The sequence below is a fragment of the Cebidichthys violaceus genome, unplaced genomic scaffold (assembly GCF_023349555.1).
Source record: "Cebidichthys violaceus isolate CVI_PGR_0920_01 unplaced genomic scaffold, fCebVio1.0.p SCAF_51, whole genome shotgun sequence".
In the NCBI taxonomy this organism is placed as follows: domain Eukaryota; kingdom Metazoa; phylum Chordata; class Actinopteri; order Perciformes; family Stichaeidae; genus Cebidichthys; species Cebidichthys violaceus.
In genome coordinates, this window is record NW_027176717.1 from 347,709 (window position 1) to 371,994 (window position 24,286).

The following is a 24,286-nucleotide window of genomic DNA, read 5'->3' on the forward strand; positions in this document are numbered from 1 at the left end:
ACACACACACACACACACACACACACACACACACACACACACACAATAAATTGAGATTATGTGTGCTACTGATTAAACTCAGGGGAAACAAAAACTTCCTTGCGAATGTGCAGCATCTCCCCTCCACGACCCCACACCTGACTGAAGTTCGCAGACAAAATACAAACAAGATCAGAGAGAATAATCATTTCTTGAATGCATTGTTTACTAATGGGGAATGCAGTCAGATGCTATGAAGGTGCTGCAGATGACAGTACCCCCAGTACTCTCCTTACTGTAGCCATGAGTCCACGTTTCAGTGCCCAGCAGGTCCTAGATCTGATTTATTCAGATGTCCAGGAGGAACAAGAGGAAGGTGATTTAGAACAGGAAGAGGTTTCTGAAGAAGAAGATGGGGAAGAATATGACCCAGAGCATGATGAATCATCTTCAGATGAAGAAGAAATCGTCCAATTTGAAAGCGAGAACAAGAAGCGAGAACGAAAATAACATGGTCCTGGTCATCAAATGACAGCCAGGGCAGGATGGCAGCACAACATGTCATAAGGATGACCCCAGGGCCTGTAATGGCACTAGCTACAAAACGTGTCTAATCTGTTGTTAAGTCATAAAATCAGCCTTTTTAACCAAGTACTTTCACATGACTTTTCTCTATTTTTCTTCTCTAAAACTTAAAACTGATTTACTGCAGAAACATTTCTGAGAATTGATGCTTTATTTCTTTGACTGATTTCTTTCCCTCCCACATTTAAATGTTATTGACCCGGCTTTTGGCTCTACGCGCACGTACATACATATTTACCAGCTGAATGATATTGATCTGATATTTGACACACTACTTGATTAAGGGTACAAGTAGACACACACACACACGCGCACACACGCACACACACACACACACACACACACACACACACACACACATTCTCACATGCTGATTTTAATTTAATGACTGGTATTTGTGAGCGGTGTATTGACATAACCTTTCACTTCAGTCAAGTCCTGTAGAGCAGAATTCCTGTCTGATGCTCATTTCCTATTCTCTCCTATTGGTTATTAATTTCTTTCTTAGCAGATTAGCCATGAAGCTAGCTCAGAGCCAGTGTGTTTATAACAAGATAACTCTGCATGCATGGTGTGGATGTGTGCGTTGGGTATATGGGTTACGTCTCCACGCTTCATGGTCTATGAATTATGATGCGGCAGCATTTTCATATCCAGTCATCTCCCTGACGTATTTCATGACATGTTTGATTAATGAGAGAAAAGCTAATCAAGCAACCTTTATGTAAATGCATTCATCACCATCTGAATTGAGTTTGCGTCATCCCGAGGTTTATATATAACATTTCCTCCCTTAATTATTTCCAAATGTATCTCATCGGCATCTTTAAATGGAAAATAAATGTTTCTTTTGAGCGCACCTGAGAAAACGGTGAAAAAAAACTATATATTGGGCGACAGGAGCAGAAAAGGAGAGAATTAAATATGTGTTCCTAATTGATGTTTAATTAAGAAGCTCGTCCAAATCATTAGTCTATCTGTCATCTGTGGTGCATCAATCACCTTCCGCGTAAAACCTGGCTGGCACACTGGTCCGTGAAGGCATCCATCAAGGCAGTTAGCCAGTCAGCATTCTTGCATCAGCCTCACCTCACCACCTTAATGTGTTGGTTTGTGTTTGTATTAGACAGAGACAGCGCCGGCTTTACTAGAAAGGCATTGGAGCGCATATTTCAGTGCTTCAACTGGCATCAATCTCATTACTGAGCCACCTGCCAAATGAACCGGGAGATGTGGGGCATGTCTTTAAGTTTTTGGGGCTAAAGTGTTGGTTTAACATAACATCATGATGGTGCATGAGTACTCTGCTTTTAACATTAAAACACTGTGTTCAATCATTTGTCAATCAAAATCAAAGCAATATTTGCTTTATGCGTAGCATGTTCTTTATACCCTGTCCCACCAGCGAGACCTGGCTTTTATTTGAAAAGCATTCTGCCGCTTTAAGGAAGATTTAATTCTGCCATATCTTTTGGCTTTGGAGCTTATGCACATTGTAGGTCCTGGTGCACTACGTGTCATTACAAAGAGACTACGTGGAGACCACAAGAACTATAACTGGTCAGCTTGGCCTGCTTTTGTTTTCTGCTACAAGTTTCTAATGCGGGTTGAGATCCTCGATTTGACTGTTAACCTCTTGCTTCATGTTTTAAACACGTCTTTACTTTAAAAAAGTAAAAGAAAATTGTAATTTGAAGCCTAGAGGAGACGAGTTGTTTGTGAGTGGAACATTGATCGCCAGCTGAAATATAAAGTACCCTTTAGCAAGGCACTTATCCTACTTTGGTTTTAATGGGAGGCTCCAAGATTTGAATATAATATTCAATATATTTGAAGGTTAAAGGACCATCATAATGCTATTTACATATTTATTTAAATTCTGAACATTATGTCCAACCATTTCCCAAAGCATAATACTTAGATGGATACAAATTGGGAAGTAATAGATGATTAACAGAAAGTTAAAAAAGCAACTTCCCCTGACTTAAATCTTTGTTCTCGTGAACATTTTGTTAACTTTAAAGTTTAATCAAAGTTACATTGTTATCTTGTTGTAATACAGGTATGCGCAGGGGACTTAGTTCATGCATTGAAGTTTCAAATTCTTGTGAGGAATTCCCACAATGAACACTTGAAAGACAGCTGCCTCACCGCAATTATTTTGTACTTTTATATATTAGTCATAAAACAGCTGGAAGTCAGGCAGCGAATCACTCAAAACATGCACAACCATCGCAGGGTCAAATAAATACTGTAGACAACTGATCAAATAATACATATGCACCCTTAAATAAATAATCCTTGGATGGATTAATTATACGTGCAAACAAAGATGCATTGGTCCTTGAAGAAACTAGTTCAATGTCCTAATAACCAATTCCACTCATTGACTTCATCTGGCAGTTAGTACATTACCATACTGATAGTTTGATTATATTAGAAGAAAAAAAAAATGGTCTTAAACTGATTTATTTTATGTCACACTTATTGAGTAAAACTTTACATTCGCCAAGTAATTCCATCATCTAACATCTGTTACACTAGCAGTAGCTAAAATCCATCTAATCAGCATCAAGGATGCAGAGCCTCAAAAACAAAATAATGACAAAAAAAACACTGATTTAACTCAGGGTTTTAAGTTTCCTTTAGGGGGGTCAAAATAAATATGTTTCCGTGTTAATCTTCAGGACATGAAGTTAGGTTTCAGCTCTTCACATCTGCAGTACTCTTAAAGTTACATTTGGATTGGTGTTGTCTCCAGTAATCCTGATATTCTTACCAGAGTGAATCATAATACCTCCGCCTCTGCATTGATGTTGAAGTGCCAGGCTGGATTATTCAAGTGGGATCTCATGTCGTTTAAGAGATATTTGAAGAGGTCTGTTTCAAAATGTAGCATCAATTATGAATAATGATAAAAAATACCACCATGACTTCATCTTCAAAGATGTCTTTATAAAGTACCGGCTGTAAAACTCACATCTTTTGTCATCTAGAGACTTTAGAGGTGGAAGTTTTGCTGCAACCACACAATTTGTAACAGCAGGTGTCATGATTTTAAAACGGCAGATTATCTCAATTTCAAATTAAACTTGCATCATGAAATCATTTTTTGAACAAAGTTTCTGCCATGCCTGTGGCTTTTATTAGATAAAGCTAAGATGAGTAACGCCTTTATACTGATGTAGAAACAGATCACAGCACCCGGTCTGCACGTCTATGCAACAACAACAAATAATCAACCACAAAAATCACTCTGAGGCAGATACGGGGATGATTGCGTCCTCGTTGAGCTTTTGGTTTGCAGATTTTTTATGAAACATGAAAGTTACTTTTCATCTGTACTTCTGCCTCTTGGAGTCTTTTTTTTTTCATAATTTCCAATGTAAATCCTTCCTCAACAACCAAACCAAGCTGCCTCTGGTCTCTGATGTCATTAACACTGAACAGAAAGACTGAATTTAATTTAGAAGCTGCTGGCTGTAAAAGGGAAATAGAGTGTAATGTCAAACAAGGTGCATATTAACACACAACCATTTTGTCCATCCATCTGTGTCTCTGTCTCAACCTGTATCCCTGCTTATCTATTTCACTTTTGTCTCATTTTCACACAGGAAGACAAGCATCAAAGCAAGACTGCACCATTACACATATATTACACTCGCATATTAAAGACTCAGTTATGGATGTCTCTTTATTTTGCACCTGCTCACACACATTATGCGCAGAGATGAAATGAATAGATTTGTGGCCACTTCATTGATGTGACAAGCTGTTACTGGCTGCAGACAATAGGCGGACAAATCCAATAACAGCTCCATAGCGTTGTAGTGTTCACACACACTCAGACACACAAGCACCCCTATCTCCGGCTAAACCACCTGACGCAATCCCGGGAAACAGAGACAGTAGCGCTCTCCGAGTTAGCACCACTCAAAACAGCACCAGTCGTATAACTGTCTCAGGGCAGGATTGCATTTTCTTGCGATATGCTGATTAATGATGCATTGTGTCGTTTCACATCGAGTTTCACAGCATAGAGAAATTCTCATTATCTCATGACATGTTGATCTATGGCTCAAAGTGTAACACTTTGTCGTACTTTTTTTTTTTCTCTGAATGGAAGCATGCACAAGTGTTGAACGCACACACACATGCACATGCTGATGCTTCGGTAAAAAGAGGCTGGCTCGTTGAGCAAGGCGAGCAATACTCGTTGGCTCTATGTAATGAGGTCACAGGTCTGGTTACGAATACTGAGTGCAATCAGTAATCTGATATTTATGGGTCAGCTTCAAAAGGCAAGACAAACTCTTCTATCAATATTCCTCTATTGATATAATTATTCCGAGGCCATGTGGAAAGCATAAGCTCTCCAGTTCTCTCCTTACGTAAAGAGAAATGTTAGTTTCAGTCTAATTTAGAGTTGCCCTTAATTGGACATCCAAGTTCTAGTGCGTCTTTGAAACTGTAGCAGCTTGTTACCTTCATTAACAACATTTTTTACCGAAGTATGCTCCCCTCTCATTGGTAAGATTTTGAAAAGTTCAATTTTGGCTTTTTCACACTACATGACTTTAGCACTGATTTTTCCACTTGATGACAGTTTTTGGGTCTCCCCGACAAAAGACTCGGATCAGAAGCAAATTGCCGTCGGCTCTGTGCTCGCAAATCTGCTCTCCAGCGCTCCGTGTGAACTGTTTGAAGACGCGACCCGAGAGGCTTGCTGATGCATTGCAGACACATTCCAGATATCTTGCATGCTAAATACCCAGACCCGTCAGGGAGCTACACCCAGTGAGAGGGCGAGACTCGGGTTGAGGGGAAACCTTAGCAGAGGTGTGTGTGTGCTGTGTTGCATTTGCAACATGGACCTACTGTATATTGATGTTGCTGCCCCTAGGGTTTGGATGTTTGCATGAACAAACAGTGACACCGTGACTGATCTAAGTAGTGGAAATAGCAAACATCAACAAGCTTGACTTACGACTGTGACGTAGTTTGGAGACCTCATCTGGGATTATTCGTGGTGAAAGATCTTGTAGTGTGTGACCCCCTGTCATCAAAACTTTGGTTTAGAATTTCAAAAACGTCACCAGAACTGCAACAGTTACACCAGATATTACAAAGATTGCGGATCATTACTATAGATCATGCAGAGAGGTAGAGTTTGCCATATACTGTATATTACTATTGAAGAAAATCTTAATATTTATACTCCAGTGGTTTTTTACAGTCAAATAATTGTATTAAAATGTAATAGTCCTGTATTCCACCTTTAAGCCTACATGTATTGGCATAGGTTTAATGCTTGATGAAAGATTGATTTTGGGTAAAATTAATGATTAAAGATTAAACAATCCATTATTAGTCCCACAGTGGGGAAATTTGTTATCTGCATTTGACCCATCCCTTGTATATATAGGGAGCAGTGGGCTGCCTGGGGAGCAGTTAGGGGTTTAGTGTCTTTCTCAGGGACACTTGGGGCACAGCACATGTAGGATCGAACCGTCGACGTTGCAGTTACCAGACGACCCTCTCTACCCCATGAGCCACGGTCGCCCCAGTACAGTATCATATTAGTGCCAGTGTTATCCAAAGGTATGTGGCTGTGAAAGTATTTACTAATTACTGTCTTGTTTAGCTTTATTTATTGACTAGTAGCATAATTACATCTGTAATTACAGCAGGACATTAGACAGCCAACTCAAGGGCCTTTTGTTGATTATTTAGACGGTATAGAGATGTTTCAAAATGGACTGTCCTCAGACACTAATATATATTGCTTTCTAGTTTATGTGGCACAAATGACCAATTACCCGGTGCTTGAATCCATATTTTGAACTGCTGTGAGATATTCCTGGGATTCAGTGTGATAGAATATGCAGTATTATCATTCAAGTAGTCTTAGAGATTGCAGCCTTTTGACTACACTCTGCACTGTGCTCTCACATAATAATCCAATGTTGATATGAGTGTGTGCATGCACAGTTTTTTGTGTTTATGACAATAAGTCATATGGCAAAAAGCATAGTAAAGTTCACTGCGTTCGTATTGGATAAGAGTCTCAGAAGAAAAGCAGACTTCTGGCATCTTTTCATTTCAATTTCAGTGCAAATCAAAAGTCATATGCCTTGTTATGTGATATGCTTAGAGAAACAAATTGCACTGTCAAATGGAATTCTTGGTTTGCTTTTGTCTTCATATTCACAGTGTAACATGTGTTTAAAGAGAGCTGGCCTCTGTGGTTAAAAGTTTCTGGCTGGTTACACCTTTGTGCTTTGCTGCACCTGTAACCACACCTAACAGTGATGAGCCCAGTGGAGGTTAACCATCAAAACAGTCTCTCTTTGTGTCTGTATGAAGGATACAGAAGCACTGGTTGTTTTAGCTACAAAGCCCCCTTTAAAACACACCTCAATTACTTAGAAGGAGATAAACTGACGCAGCGACATAACATATGGAGATTGGATGCCACAAGAAAGTCTCAGATAAAAAAGGGCTTCATTCCCAAAAATGCATTTGTCATTCATCTGGCTTGCAGTGAATAAAATTATTTCACCATTGGAGGGATAAAAGACAGGCAAATATGTTTAAATGCTTTAATCTACATAGTGTGCAATTCAATTATTTGAGCCTATAAATGGTTGATCTGTACTATTTAATTTGGTGCTGGGCTTAGATTAAAGTGCTGGAACATATCCGAGTGTCGACTTCCATGAACTCTTTGTTGAATGTTAAATCTACATTCATCGAATGTGGCGGCGGTTGCCCTGAGATTAGCGACAAGAGCAGTAAATTGACTTCCAATTGGATCCATCAAGGCAGTTAGCCAGTCAGTTAATTGCATTAGCTTCACCTTGCTGCACTTCTCTATTGGTTTTTGTTTCCACCAGACGCAGCGGTTGGTCCGGTGAAGCATTCATCTCACCCTGCTTCACAGAGGGTTTTGACTGGGTTTAGCAGCATCAATCACATTACTGAGGCTGCTACTAGAGCAACCCCAGGGCACAACAAGACTTCTAAACCTCTCGAAAAACTTTTAGTCCTCAATGGTATTGTTTGACATGTATCAGCCTCACACCGTTAAAATGTTGTGGTTTAAAATGTTGTGGTTTAAAATGTGTTTTAAAGAGAAGAAAAACAGCAATTTGCTACATTTTACAATCAGAATCAAAAACGAGAGATTCATGTGAGGTAAAAGTCATTTTACACCGTACAGTTTGTTAGTCACTGATAGGAAATAAAGACAATCAAATATAGATTTTGGCTGTGATGGTAGAAAACTAGGTGCGTGGCCAGAATTTCAGAAGCTCTCCCATCTGTTAGCGACTACTGTGGCGTGAATGTGTTTGATGTTGAGCAGGTTATTGGCTAAAAGGTGCAAGTATTCTCTGGAGCAACAAAGGTTACTGCGATTTGTGCAGCTGGTTTTATAATGAAAACTTAATTAAAGGCAGCGATATGCAAAACAACATGTTGGACAACTCTGATGAGCAGCAAGTTGTTTATTCATGCCAGGTGCTTGGACACGACTTAAGGGGTTGTTGACCCGCTGCCTCAGTCTGCTGCCTTAAGCAGGTAGTTTTTGCCCGTGTGCATCGGGCTCACACCATGGCCTGCTGGATCCCCACCCTGCGTGCGCTCATGAAATCAATACTGTATTGCCTCAGGATAACCAGCTACAGAAGTTCCAGCCAGTAATGCGTGGCCACAAAACGAATCGTTACAGTTTTGAATCCGTGGACGGGCTTTCGAAGGAGTTGCTCTTCGGTTTAGAACAATGTGGCTTCACTGGGCACCGGCATGTGGTCGGGAGTGCAAACAGGAATGGCAAGCATGGTGCTGCAGCAGAATAAGTGCTGTGTTAACCCCGTGCAGGATTGAGCATCAGGGTGACAGAGACCGTAATGAGAGTGTGAGCCTGAATAAAAGCTCTCCATTGAGAGAGAGAGAGTTGTTCTTTCCTCTGCTAGTTCTATCGCTCTATCCCTCTTTCTTTTGTCCTTCCTCCACATACACACGTAGCCTTCTGATATCTACTGAACAGCTTTGGTATCCAGGGATTGAAAGGAGATTAGTCAAACTCAGTGATCAGCTGAGACACTTCCCACTGAGGCTCTCACACACACACACACAGTCACCACCAACAACAAACACAAATACAGACATGCATACAAAACAACCCGACAGCCGTCTATAACTGTGGATTGGATTTCATTCTCAGGACCCCATTAATTCCTTATGGATTCTCATATTGATTAGGGAGCCTCTGGTATTGTTAATTCAACTCAGCCCAGACAGGTTTTGATTCAGTTGGTGTTGCCTGAAGGTGACTGCTACTTGTAAGAAATGGGTGAATAAAGCCTCGGCAAAGGCAGTGAGGAGGGGGAGCGAGACAGTAGAGAGAAGGGCAGAAAGAGGCAATATGAGAAAATGGCACACAGCGGGACTGGAGAGGGGAACGAGTGAACAAGAGGGAGAGGGACAATAAGGCAGAAATAAGAAGTAGGGATAGAAACACAAGCAAACAACAAAAATATATTCAGAAAAGAAAGGAGTTAAAGCAATATGAGGAGAAAAAGGAAACATAATGAATTTACAATGTACATTTGCAGTTCCACTCCTTGAACTTTTTTCATGAAAAACAGAAATGAATGTCGCGATCAATTACTCATTTCCACCCTAATGCATCAAGGAGGTTTTTATTTTCACGCCGGCCTTTTTTCATTCGCTCATTGTGCTAATGAGTCATTACATAAAACCCTCTCAATAAATTGCAACTATAGGAGGTTATTCGCGTGTGTGTCTGTGTGCATGTATTTGTCAGATAGAGGGCATGGATTTATGAGTGTATATGCATGCATGTTCACTGTGCATGCCCACAAGCATGAAAGCCAATACAATTGTTGTATCACCAATTGATGAGCTTAAACATGATTCTGCAGTAATTAATTGGCTGCAGTAATGAGATAAACTACATAGCTTTAGAAAGAAGAAAAAAACACGAGAGAGCATTTAAATGTTGCACGTAAGAAAAAAACATTACAATTCTGGTAAATTGTGTAGAATTTAACTGCAGTATACAAATAGCCCTCAACATACTGTCATGTTACATGAGTCAGAAAGAGGATGAAGTATATTGTGTCTTCTCTGAGCACTTTCTTACCTCTCTTTCGTACATGGAAATGCCATTATCAGTGGTTCATAAGATGTAAAGAAGGAATGTGTTGTTCTCTTTTCTGAAACTTTGCTACCAGGGTGAGAATGGACTGAGAGGCGTTATTTGTCATTGTCAGGCTGAGTGCCCTGCTACCTGTCTGATGGTCAACCTGTATTGCACAAGTACTTTTTCCTGTGTTTCATTTCCATTTTTCTCCCTTTTAACCCTTTAAAGTTTGTTGTCGCTTCACCCCAATTTGACTTCCTTTCATTTCTTTTTTTTCACTTTCTCCTACTTTGGTCTCTATCTGTAATTGTTTGTCATTGCAGACATGTTTATGCTGTACATGCTGCACAGTCCTTGAACACACTGTAGCTGGACTGTGTTTAATGTCCTGGACAGAGTTCCCTGCCCTGATCGCAACTTAATTTCAAAATGGCTCCCAAAGCAATGATGCATGTCTTTTTATTTCACTTCTTTTCCCTTCCAACCACTCTCTCTCTTTCTTCCCGACAGGCTTAGAAAAAGTTGGTCGTGATTCCAGTTATGAGCAAGAAGGGAAGGTTCAGTTTGTGATGGATGCGGTGTACGCCATGGCCCATGCTCTGCATCGCATGCACCGGGAGCTCTGCTATGGATACCCAGGCCTCTGCCCGCGCATGGCCAACAGCATCGACGGCAAAGAGCTGCTCAGCTACATTCGTGCCGTCAACTTCAACGGTGAGTTATACCCCTGGACATATGCAGACATTCATGCATAGTAACACAGACTCACACACAGCTCGCATAACATTTTACAAAGCAAAATTGACTCTGCCACATTAGCAATAATTATGCTGAACTTACGCCTTCAGTTAAAAAAGGACAAATTACAGCCGTCAAATGCTTAGACATTGTGCAGTAGTCCGGTAATGTTTATCCACCTTGAGTTGACCGATTCAGCTCAAACTTTAACAAGCTAAGCCCAATTCTGTCTCTAATTTGGCTTATTCTTATCATAAAAACATGCCATATGGCATTCTTTTCACTGTCAAAATTCATTAATCTCGCTGCTTTTCCCAGATATATTATCGGCTTATATTTTGCTTATGTGGTCTCGTATCACTTTGAACCTGTAGTGCTCGATATTTAATTTCACATCTCTCCATGACTTCCTCCAATGTTGACAAAATTAAGTGGGTGAAAGACATTTATAATTTCGTTCTAAATAATATCAGACACCTCATTTGAATATCCTCTTATTAATCCATTTTTCTCCCTGATGCGCCGGTACCTGCTTTTCTGTCTCCTTTTCATTTCCTGTGTCATTCTGTCAAGGACTGTGTGGAATACATATGGGTTAGGGAGAATGAAAGCAAGGGAATCTTATTGTGAGATTACAGGAATGCTTGTCTGATTTAGTTTTAGAGGCACGATTTGAAATTGCATGAATGTGTCAGTGCAGGAATGTCTGCAAAATGTGTGTCAGTACTTGTTGTCACCTGTGCTATCTCTGTCTGTCATTGCTAGAAGTGTCGAAAACCAATTCACAGGCAGGCATTGATTGTTGTTTCATACTGCACAACAGCAGGTTTGTGCTCAGGTGTGTTCTCTATATAGCTGGCATAGAGGGTAGACACATCATCATAACCACAAGGTCACAAACTTGATATCCCAATGAATCACTGACACCTTCTCTCTTACTGAAAGTTGCCCTACCGCAACCGTCTCTGGCAGTATTTTGAGAGAACATAAAAAAATAGATTAGATTGGGCGAAAACGATAGGTTTGATGCTGAAGTCATCGAACAGGCACCTTGCATTATATATGTTTCATGACACCTTAAGATAGCATGTCATCAGCGTATGAGTAGTATGATATATTGTGTTTCTTTATAACGTCAAGCAGAAGCATGTGCAGATTGAAGAGCAGTGGCCCAAGAACTGACCCTTGTGAAACCCCTTTGTTTCTGCAGATTTAAAACTACGATTGAAACAAAAAAAAGCTTGTGTCCTTTAAGTAGGACGAAAACCAGTTAAAAACAGAGGTCTTCTTAAACCGCCTGTAACATGGAGCCGCTGAATTGAAACGTCATGATCGACCATGTCCAGGGCAGCAGAGAGATCAAGCAATATTTAAATTGTAAATCTCTGAGTCCCAGTTGATCTTAAGGGCATTGATTACTCTTGATAGGAGCTGTTTCTGTGCTGTGATTGGCTCTGAAACCAGTTTGGTATCTATTGTAAATTGAAAGATATTCATCCCGTTGTTTGTATACAATTTTTATTTGTAAGTATTTTGCTCAGAAAAGGAAGATTGGTCTGAAATTGATTAATTACAGTAGAATCTAGATTGTTTTTTCAATGGAGGAGAGAAGCAAGGGATATGCTAGTCTACATGGAAACATATAATATTTTCAATGTAAAGCAATAAAAGACGTTTAGAACATTTTGTTAGGGATAGAATCAAGAGAACAGAGAACAAGACTCGAGACACTTGATAACTTCTTCCAGATCTTTGGAGTTGACAGGTGAGGATATATAAATTGAGCACATGATGGTAGATTGGTGTACAGGTAAAGTGATGCTACACGTATTCCTGCAATAAATTGTTAAATTAACTGTAATATGAAAACATTTGTCCTGAAAAAAACCCAGCAGGGCTGAGGACACGGAGCACGAGATGTGCTTAGCCTGGGCGGTGGTGATTGTGGACGCTTACAGTCAAAACTGCCAGCTAGCTCGGCTACCAGGCTAAAGACGAGCCCAGCCAAAGCAGCTGTATAGTGGTAACAGCTGAAGCAGAAGTAGTCCTAGACAGATTCAAAAAACATTGGATCGGCCCTCTACTCTGATGAGTTTCATCCAGAACTTTTCCACTTGTTTGCATCTTTGTCACCTTTTTCACCATTGATGAGTTTGCATGCCTGTTTAAATCAAGCAAATTGATGTGTCTAAAAATGGGGAATGGTCCTGGAACATTGATACAAAGGATGCAAGAATGAAAATGTTTAAAAGGCCTCTCTAACAGACAGATATAGATAGATAGATAGATAGATAGATAGATAGATAGATAGATAGATAGATAGATAGATAGATAGATACTAACTTTATTGATCCCGCGAGGGGAAATTATTTTGTTACAAGCAGCAATAGGTTACAGAGCAGCAATAGGTCACAGGTAAAAAATCTTATTATATATAAAGAAAAATACAAGAAAAATACACATGTCACAATATATACAATTATAATATAGTAAAGATGTTATATAAAAAATGCACACTATATACACAGTGAATAGAACAGAATAATATTAAATCAACTAAATAAACAGTAGTGCAGAGGTTTAACGATTTAATTTGGCCCGAGGTGATTTATTGTACAGGCTGGATCATTCTGTTGGAGAAAGTGCTCTGCTGTCCCTGCAGTAGGTGGTGGAGAGGGTGGTCCTGGTTATCCAATATGGATAATAGTTTCTTCAGTGTCCTCCTCTCCACCACCTGTTCCAGATTGTCCAGTTTGCAGCCGATGATGGAGCCGGCCTTCTGAAATCAGTTTATTAAGTCTGTTGGTGTCTCCGGCTCCAATGCTGCTCCCCCAGCAGACTACGGAGAAGTACAGTGCACTGGCCACAACAGACTGGTAGAACATCTCCAACATCTTGCTGCACACGTTGAAGGATCGAAGTTTCCTCAAGATAAGAGTCAACTCATCCCCTTGTTGTACACAGTACTCAGTCTGCTGTCGATGGAGACACCCAGGTACTTGTACTCCTTCACCATGTCCATGTCCTCTCCCAGAACTCTCAGTGGCTGTGGAGCCGTCGTCCTCCTCCCGAAGTCGACCACCATCTCTCTGGTCTTGGCCACGTTCAGAAGCAGGTGATTTCCACCGGCCCACTCCACAAAGTCATCCACTACTGCCCTGTACTCCTCCTCCCGTCCGTCCCTTATACACCCGACCACTGCAGAGTCATCAGAGAACTTCTGCAGATGGCATGACCCTGAGTTGTACTGGAAGTCAGTGGTGTATAAGGTGAACAGGAAGGGAGACAGAACAGTTCCCTGTGGGGCTCCAGTATCACTGACCACAGTATCAGACAGCACATGGCCCAGTCGGACAAACTGTGGTCTGCCTGTGAGGTAGTCAGTGATCCAGGAGACGGTGGACGCGTTAACCCCCACCTCCCGCAGCTTCTCACTCAGTAGCACTGGTTGGATGGTGTTAAATGCACTGGAGAAGTCAAAGAAAGTGATTCTCACAGAGCCACCAGTTCCATCCAGGTGCGACTGAGCTCGTTGCAGCAGGTAGATGATGGCGTCGTCCACTCCCACATGAGGCTGGTATGCAAATTGCAGAGAGTCCAGTGATGATTTCACCTGCGGTCGGAGGTGGGCCAAGACCAGCCTCTCCAGCACCTTCATCACATGGGATGTGAGGGCAACTGGTCGGTAGTCATTGAGGCCAGATGGTGTTGTCTTCTTAGGAACAGGAACCAGGCACGACGTCTTCCACAGCACCGGGACTTCCTCCTGCTTCAGGCTCAGGTTGTAGAGGTGTTGTAGGACATCAGACAGCTGGATGGCGCAGGTCTTCAGGACCCTGGGGCTGATGCCATCAGGTCCCTCTGCCTTTCCTTGGTGGAGTCTCTCCAGCTGTCTTCTAACCTGGCCAGTCGTCACAGAGAGGGGGGGAGGGTGGTCATGGTGTCGGTGGTGGAAGAGCCCTTTGAAGTAGAGGGCTCTTTGTCCGTGCCGCTCACCAGGGGGGACAGAGGGGGGAGGGGAGGAGGCAGCCGAGGTGTTTGTGAGGTGAGGTGTGTGGAGGAGACAGATGAGGGCTGTGAGCTAAATCTATTGAAGAAAGAGTTTAGCTCGTTGGCCCTCTCCAGGGAGCCCCCTGGTTGTCTCCCTCCAACCTTGAAGCCAGTAATCTGCTTCATTCCCGTCCACACCTCCCTCACATTGTTCTGCTGGAGTTTGGCCTCCAGCTTCCTCCTGTAGGTGTCCTTGCACTCCCTGATCTTCACCTTCAGGTCACGCTGGACTCTCCTGAGCTCATCCCTGTCCCCAGACCTGAAAGCAGCTTTCTTCTTATTAAGAAGTGCTTTCAGGTCACTGGTGATCCATGGCTTGTTGTTTGGGAAACAGTGTACAGTCCGGGATGGAATGGTAGAGTGTTCACAGAATTTTATGTATTCTGTGATACAGTCCGTCATGCTGTTGATGTCCTCCCCATGTGGTCCACACAGCACATCCCAATCCATTGACTCAAAGCAGTCCTGCAGGGCGTCATTAGCCTCCTGAGACCACCTCCTCACAGTCCTGGTGGTCACAGGCTGCCTCTGTACCAGAGGAACATACCTGGGTGTCAACAGGATCAGGTTGTGATCGGACCTGCCAAGCGGGGGGAGGGCAGTGGTACTGTATGCATCAATTGCATTTGCATACAATAGGTCCAGAGTTTTATTGTTCCGTGTGGGGCAGTCAACATATTGGTGAAAAGTTGGCAGTGCTTTATCCAGGGTGGTGTGATTAAAGTCTCCAGTAATTGCCAAAAATGCACCAGGATGTTGACTCATCAGTCCAGATATAGTGGAGTGGATGGTGTCCACTGCTCTCTCAGCGTCAGCTGATGGAGGTATGTACACAGCCACAACAATGGCAGATGAGAACTCCCTCGGCAAATAGTAAGGACGCATTCCCATGGCTAACAGTTCAATATCCGGGCTACAGAAACGTTCCTTCACACACAGGTGGTCGGGATTGCACCACCTCTCGTTCACATACACTGCAATCCCGCCACCTCTCTTCTTACCGCTCTGTATAACGTCTCTGTCCACCCGAAAAGTCCTGAAGCCGGGCACCAACGCACTGTGGTCGGGGAAATCTGCGTGCAGCCATGTCTCCGTGAAACAAATGACGCTACACTCACGGAAGACCCTCCCGGTCTTTACCAGCGCGCCAAGCTCGTCCGTCTTATTTGCCAAAGACCTCACGTTCCCCATTATAATCGCCGGTACCGAAGGTTTGAATATCCTCCTCGAAGCCCTCCGCTTAGCGCCAGACCTACAGCCCTGACGTCTTCTCCGCAGTTCCTTCGGGATCTCAGGCCTGGCGCCGGGCGTCAGCTTCGGCTCACTCACAAAAGGGTTTGCTGGGTGGCTCTTTGTTGCAGTTACTCTTATCTGGTTTGTTTACATCGACAGCAGCCTGTACGATTTAAAGCTTTTGAGCCTGCTACTTTATTTGTGTTTATGTGTTAATGCCTGGGTATATTTGTGTGTTCCAATTAAAAGCAGTTTTGTTATCGACCTGTTTAGGGTCGACATGACATTGCTAACACTAAAGAAGAAAAGGGGCAAACATGGAGGTAGTTATATCTCTCTGTGTGTGTGTGTGTGTGTGTGTGTGTGTGTGTGTGTGTGTGTGTGTGTGTGTGTTCCCTCTCACATAAAGAGAGAGGGAAAGAAAGTTATAGTTTCTGGATCATGGATTCTCTTTCTCTCTGCTCTCTCTGGATCCATACAAGTACACCTTCCGAGTAGCTACATAAAGAGAACAAGACAGAGGGAGAGGGAGAGGATCATTTCAAGTCATTAGGGCAGTGATTGTTCTCCTGCTGGGTTCAAGACAACTTAACTTCCAAAGTGAAACCTACCAGGCAAGACTGACATGAACGGAAAGCTGGTGCATTACAGAGCAAGTACGACTAACAATAAGGAAACAAACCCTGGAGCAGCAATGACACACAGTGCTGTCCAGCTTTTGTATGTCGAGTGAGTTTATTGCGTTATCCAACGAAACACACACAAGCGGGCACATCAAAAGTATGCAGAAACTAATGCGCACACGCCAAGGCCTTCATGAGTAATGGAATCCAAATCTAAGGCTACATCCACACTACTACCATGGAGTTTTAGAGCAACGGAAACAAAGGAGTTTCGAAGCGCTACCGAAGGTTACCTCGTGGTGTGGACAGTGGAAACGTAGGCCTTTGAAAACGATGACGTAGACACCCGGCTTCGCTCATTAATTTGGTGTTACCAGTCACGACTTGTCCTTCTCTGATTCGCCACGGCGTCGGAAGAAAACAAACAACAACAGCCTTGATTACCGATCGATTACCGGTGGTTAATTCAACATGGATAAAGGATCACAGGCGCTACTGACCTTGTCGTCTATACTATCAGCTGTTGTGCAGTAAAATTCTGCATTTTATAATGTGACTACTTTCTACATGCAGAGAAAGATACCGGACCAGCTTTGAGGAATGCGATGGACACAAAGCGGAGGACTTTCCTTTTCTTACTTTTGTTCTACTATTATGAAGTTCACAAAGAAACAAAGTAAAAGTTGTTTGATAAAGTGAAACTAAAATACCTGTGATACATAGGTTGAAAAAACAATTTCATCAATGTGTGTGTTTGTGTTGTTCATAACAAGTGTATGATTTGATGGAATATACTTTTGTTGTTTGGAATGGTAGCTCAGTCCTGGTTCAGATCCTTTTCTTGTCTACCAACACGCGCGCACACACACACACACACACACACACACACGGTTTAACTTGGCCTATTCACATTCCCCTGGCTTTGTTGGTCGTTAGTACATCCCAAAGCAGCTTTTCAAGCACAGCCGTTGCTAATGTTTATTGCCCCATCACTCTTTTTCTCTCTTGTTGGTGTACTTTCCTTTTCTTGTTTCTTTCTTTCATGTCTCTGTCCTTCACTCGTCGCCTCCTTTTGCTGCATCGTTCTCTCTATTGTCTGCCTTTCACCCTTCCTCTCTTCCCCCGTCTTCTTAGCTTTCTGTCAGACTCAGTTGCTCTTGTGTTCTCCTCCTCTCTCCTACCACTCCTACTCCATAAATGCATTGACTCATCACTTCATTTAGTAAGTGAATTATTTTCAGTTCATCCTTTTTTTAAGGTTTTGAGCGGATTGTTACATTTCTGTGGTGTATGTGTAAACTTTGTAAGATGTCTCCTGACTAAATGAATCTCATGGAGCTGGTCAGGCTTGTGGTAACAGCAGGTTTATGCCACATCTGCATTTATGAAAAAGGACAACAGAAGAATGGTCATCTCTTGCGGACAACAGCGGGTGCTTTGTCTAGAAAGACGGCATCACGATAGTGTTAGCTAGCTAAACCGGAGACATTTTTACTGGCAATAAAACACATAAAAAACGTATAGTTAACTTAATGAAAACATGGCGAATATAATCTAAGACAATTAATATTCAACCAAATAAAGCCACCTCAACTCTTAAGTACTTATCAAGCTAGTTAACATTATATTGTCCACGGACATTCACAGACACATTACCTTGTAACGAATCCTCCATCGCATTGAGGATTACCCATAGTGCGCTGCGGCTACTATTCAGTGCAGGTACACATTTTCAACAGCAGGTGGCGTAGTTTTCCCATTTAGCAGGATTTAACCTGCATCTTTTCAACTATGTTGCATCATTTCTAGGAGAGTTGAGTGTAATGTATCTATTTTTCTGAAACCACTTAGCCTTTGCATTTTAGATCCATACGCATATTTATAGTGTCGGACAGACACCTTGCTCGGACACAGTTAGTTGTCATGATTTGGTAATTTGATCTAAAGTTAAAGTCCCAAATCAAAGACCACTTCTTTCTCTACTTCCTTGCCTGTTATTTAGTGTAGTGCGATGTCAGCTGATGGAATTGCACACAAGGGTACCGTTTGTGATCTTGATTGCCCTTTTTGATTGTAATATTGTGTGTAAAGTTTTGGATGGCTTGGTAAGCAAAGTCAGAACAATGATGACATCTACCTAAGTTTGTCCTCCACACAAGTGTGTGTGTGTGTGTGTGTGTGTGTGTGTGTGTGTGTGTGTGTGTGTGTGTGTGTGTTTTCATGCAGGAAAATACTCTCATAGTGAGGTTATCACTGCGAGGTTTATATCTCCTGCTGGGAGACAAGATGGACTTCACTATGGAAACCGTCTTGCACTAATTAGAGGGGAGATGATGAACTCTGTACCTGCCTGCACAACCTAAGGGAGAAAGAGAAGTAGGGGATGATGAACTCATAATGACCTCAGAGAGACACAGGGAGATGGCACTAGAGGAGTAACTTGCTTGAAGATGATGAACTTGACCAGGCATTAATGATGGAGAGAGGAAGAGGGAGCGAAGGAGACAGCGGGGCTTATAGGAGTGGAGATGACCTTGGAGGGAGATGGAGGGAAGAACATGTGAAGAAGAGAGGAGGGTGTGGTGAGAATCAGAGGACATACATGGAGCAAAAACAGATGGACATCTGGCCCTGAACATGTGAGAGCGGATTGGCAGGAGAGACCTGAAAAAGACAAGGAGAGAGGTTGTGTTGGCGTAGAGAGATAGAACCAAGATGGACTTTGCTAATAACAGCTTAGCATGGAAGGAAAACAGATGTGAAGAGTCCTCTACAATGCCTCCATTTGGCAAGGAAAAAAAAGATGGTCCTAGTAAGAGTGAAATAGAAGCATGCAATGCTTGAGGACTATAGGTGAGTAAAACTAAAAGGGAAGAGATGGAGAGACACAGAGAAGATGTGCCGACTGAGATATATCTCACACTTTACCGGGGCATCATGACATTGAGAAGAAAGAAACTGGGAGAAAACAATGAGAACGATAAATGTTATATTGTATGGCATTAGAAAGAAAGGGACGGGAGAGACAGACAGACTCTTTAACTTTAAGTTCCATCTTGAGGAAAAGATAGCAGAGGAAACGGGCAAATAGAGAAAGAAATTGTGAAACAGTGGGCGTAGGAACTCAAAGTTGCTAAACTTTCTTGGGTCAGGGCAACCTTGGGAAGGACAAGATGGAGAGAGAAAGAATGTCTGACTTTCATCCAAAACAATATGTCAGAGGAGGGAGACGTTTGACTGATGATGAACATAGGTCACGTCCAACATAATGTAGTTGAAAATACATATATTTTTTGTCTCATCTGTTTTGCAATTGTTATTCGATAAATAACAGGTATGGTCACAACCCTCAATTCAAAGCGACAAATGTTTTTCTAGTGTGTCTGACAGCAGACACAACAGAATAGAAACCCCAAAAAATGATACAGTGACAGCACCTGTATAGTGCGATTGGCTCTATTGATGTAGAAGGTAGATGATAATAGTCCTGGCTATAGAACCTGGGCTATCTGAGTCACTCAGCCTGACAGAACGGCAAACCAAGTGAACAGTTATCTGAGGGCTGCAGCTGCACACTGAAGCAGTCATGGAAATGTGTATCACTAAACTGTAATGGGGTCTTTACATAAAACGGACATTTTGGGAAATAGGCTTTTGAGCTGCAACTTTGATAATCAATTACTCATTTTAGTAATTTTTCTAGAAAAAAAAGCCAAACAGGTTCCAAATATTCAAATATGCGGTCACACACATAAGTGACATTAATATATCTTGCGTTATTCACATTAAACAAGCTATCTAAATGCACCACTTCAAGCAAGGCATTTTTCAAAAATGTTCTGACATTTTATTCACAATTATTTCTCAATTGATAAAAAGCAATTGGCAGATTAATTGATAGTGAAATAATTGTTAGTTGCAGCCTGTATATGTTTTCTTTTCAGATAGATGAGGTTATCAATACCACATTGTTACCTTGTTTCTGCCCATTAAATATTGAGGTTGAGGTATGAGGCGATTAGCATAGTGTAGCATAAAGAATGGAAGTCGTGGAAAATAGTTAGCCTGCCTATGTCCAAAGTTTAAAAGTCTGCATGTAAACATGTCTAAAAGTCACTGATTGACACTGTATATCTTTCGGGTTTAGAGGGGGTTGCGTAGTGTAAGTATATCTGGTACAGAGGTTTGGAGAAAGCCAGGCTCATTGCTTCCAGCCATCGTGCTAAGCTAAGCTAAGCTAATTGCCTCCCGGCTCTCGGTGCAGGAAAGCGAAGATGTCTCTGAATGTCAAATTATTTCACCGTGTAACAATAATGACATTTCAAATGATATCAAGTCTTGTACATTACAATGTTTATTACATAATTACATTATTTCATGCCGGTCTTCTGTGTGTTCACGTCCGTCCCTCTGGCACACAGACACGGACGTAACTCCTTAGACTCACACATAATCTCCTACTTACTACCTGCTGCTCCCTTACAAGCAACAGGTAGTAAGTAGGAGATTATTGACATTACGTCCAACCTTGTGCAGGTGGTATCACCTTCACTACATTGGTAGTGCTCCCTTGCAGTGAACACCCCCATGAGAAGCAATTCCCACCCACTGTAAGCTGAAGGTGTATACTTGGCTGGTTGAGAGAATGACTGACAGCCTAAACAGAAAGTCAGAACATATACTGTCAATTTACTGGCATGCAGACCGACCGACAGCTCATTTTTTTTAGTGTATATATAGCTTGTATTCCTCCATATAGTGTTTTCTATTACTCTCCTCATTAACTTCTCAATGTTCTATATTACCTCTTGCAAATGCGATGGCACTAATTTCTGCAAGGGGGTCATTCACTGAATACAATTTCAGATAACAAAACAGAATAAGAATAGGCAGATATAAAAGCAATCAAACAGAACGCCAACATGAATACAGAAGACAGGCAGACATGTAACCACACAGACACAAGTACAACCTAGGATTGGAGTTGAATTGAGTTTGAGGAATCGAGAGACGGGAATAATAATTTGTTATTGCATATCCTAAGACACCACTAAATCTCACATCTCTGCAGCTTTTTTCTGACACCAAATATATACATCCTGTCATGAATGTGTTGTTGAGGGAGATTAGATTTAACCGGATAAAATGTGAGTTTGTTGGCTGTGGAGACAGAAAAATACAAGCACGCGTAATCTTCTGACATACAGCATTGTGCAGCCACATGTGCTAGGCTTTAACATACATGACCTCCTGTACTGTTGGGATGGAGGTAGAGACAAAAGGATGGGTAGAAAAAAGGACATAGCAATGGATGAATAATGAACATTAGAGGGTTATGGATCTATATGTAGCTGTGTGTGTGTGTTTATGGCTTTGTCCTTTTGAAGGGAAGAGTTGAAAATGCTGGAAAGTTCTTTCTATTTCTCATATAAACTGAAATATATGCTGCAGGACACTACTTATGCGTAATATAATATGGAGCTGTATCTCACGGGTTACTACAAATGTCTGAAACTAGTGTAATATCATCAACATTACTATTCACCCTCTCCTTTCCGTGCCAAGTCTGGTAATGTAACTCCTTGTTTCTCGTTTTGTTTATTTCTCCTCTCCCTCGCTTTCATTCCCTCTAAATTGTATTTCCGTCCCCCGTCCAGGCTGTTTTGTCTCTTTTGATCAACTTTATAGTGGCCCTCTCCCTCTGTTTTTATCGCTTTTGTTTTCACTTTTCTCTCTTTCCTTTTTTTTCGCCCTCAGACTGCAGCAAACACAGATCATGACACAGATGGAGGCTTCTTAAATTAGTTTTCTGTAATTACTGGTGATTGCCATACAAAGCTGTTTTGTGTTTTACAGTCTGCTTTCTCGCATTAGTTGGTTTGTCTGAATAAAGTGTGCAGTGTGTCTTTTTTTTTTTACTCCTTCTCGACAGTCTTTCCTTTGTTCTGGTCCTCCCTCTCCCTCTTAATGCCACTTTCACTATTTAGCCAATGTTTCATTGTCATTGCCAGTAAGATCTAGATCCTCTTCAAACATGTAATGTTTCTTTTGCCTGTTCTATCATCTGCTCTGTTTCTCTCTGACAGACTATCTCCCTGTCTGCCTTTTCCCCTACTCAGCCAAGGAATAGTGATAACAGAAAGGCTGATAAAAGCAGAAAGGTTTAAGGGGTAAGGATGGATAGACAGAGGGAGAAGGGGAGAGTCAGAGTACTTTGGAAATGCGCATAGGAAAGGATGGGAGAAAATGGGTAGTTTTGAGATAGTGAGTGGTGAGATGAAACAAGGCTAGAAGGTAAATAGAGAGAGAGGAAGGAGAAACAGCTGCTGTGGAAGCAGGGAGGGTTGGCCATCAGGATAGCTATTCAGCAAGCGGTGAAAGCTGGCTCGCAGGATGCTGCAAACAGCCTGCAAAAAGAGCCAATTTATGTGATAGAACATTCAGAAAGGAGAAGAAAGGAGTGCGGAAATAAGCCATGGAGGTCTGGATTCAACCAGCTGCTCAGTTTCAGGTACTTCCTCCACCGGAGACTATTGTGAAACTGGCATTATTTTATGGGATGAGTTCAGGCTTTATTATTATTTTTCTTCCGTCATTTCTTATTCTCTTTCACTGTCCGTCGTCTCGTTCTCTCACACAGATGGGAGCCTGTTGACAAAAGCTCAGAACAGACACACACGGACCCATGTTTTATTAATGCGTGCTGCATTGTCGTCTTTGCATCCATCTCCCCGTCATAAACATTTAGACTCCGTTAAGAAGACTTGCTATTCACCTTTAGTGTTGCCAAAGTGAACCAGGCAAGGCTGAGGGCTTCATAACAGCCCTTCTGCTTCTTCCTCTCTAACTTTTTCTCTCCATCCATCTCTCTTTTTATACTTCTTTTGTTTCACTGTCGCTCTAGCTCCAGTAACAGGGGGCGGTTGTTCATACACTCTCGGCCCCTCTCCTTCCATCTGCCTGTTTCTATCTCTATCTCTGTCAGCCAGGGAAGTTTTAAGGCCTATGCTAATAGACATTCTCAACCAGTTCTGTAGTTCTGTAGCTCCCCATCCATTTTCCCCCCTTTTGTCTGTCAAACTAAGAAAGTTTGGAGTCTTTTCAGTTTGCCGGATATGTGATATTCGCACATATTCTCCCGTGAATTTTATCCAATCCTCGTGTGTGTGTGTGTGTGTGTGTGTGTGTGTGTGTGTGTGTGTGTGTGTGTGTTTTGTATATCTGTCAGTTAGACAGGGTTTGATGCTTTCCCGCAGACCTGTTACTCTCCTTTTTTCCCTTCTATCTTTCTCTGTCACTCATTTTCCTCCATTTTCTTTCTTTTCTTCTCTCTCTTATTTTGCCTCTCTGTAGCTGTTACAGTTGCTGGCTTAATATTGAGGCTTTTCCGATGTCTTGCTCACTTTTATCCTTATATCTCTTATTAATTTCTTCTTTTCAGATTCAGATGGATGCGACTGACATTGAATGTACCGAAACATAGTGGCAAAGCAAATCAATTCTTCATTTACTTTCCTGTGCCAGTATTAGTGTTCCACTCTCCTTCTCTTTCCGCGGGTTTGTCTCTGTCTGCCAGTTTATTTCAACTAGATTTAAATTCACCATGGCTTCATTGCATGAAATCTTTCATTCGTTAGTAGATATCCTGTTACATTATTATAGCAAAAGGTGAACTTCCCTTGCAAATCAAGAGGAAAGTTGTGGGAGTTGTGGGTTTCTCTGTGATACTCTGTTGTTGATCCCCAAAGGGAAATGCTCTGACTCTGCAGGGAAGCTACAGAGCAGTGCCTCTGGCATGCAGGGAAACATTATCTTGCTCAGGGACACTTCAGCAGAGCTTATGCCGGTGTCACCATGGTGCTTTGCAGTTGCAGTGAGAGAACCTGCGGAGTTGAACTAAGTCTAGGGA

The 24,286-nt window shown here is 41.9% G+C and overlaps 1 protein-coding gene across 8 annotated transcripts in view; it reads left to right on the plus strand.

Moving 5' to 3' along the window:
* The window catches only part of grm8a (glutamate receptor, metabotropic 8a), a 251,267-nt gene that overhangs the window by 196,573 nt on the left and 30,408 nt on the right, over nt 1-24,286 (plus strand). For all 8 annotated transcript variants that reach the window (XR_011105114.1, XR_011105115.1, XM_068731418.1 and 5 more), the window contains one exon: nt 10,244-10,447. Coding sequence is in view for 6 of the 8 variants with exons in the window: in XM_068731418.1 (XP_068587519.1) it covers nt 10,244-10,447 (204 nt within the window). In the remaining 2 variants the exon portion in view is untranslated. The remainder of the gene's footprint in view (nt 1-10,243; nt 10,448-24,286) is intronic.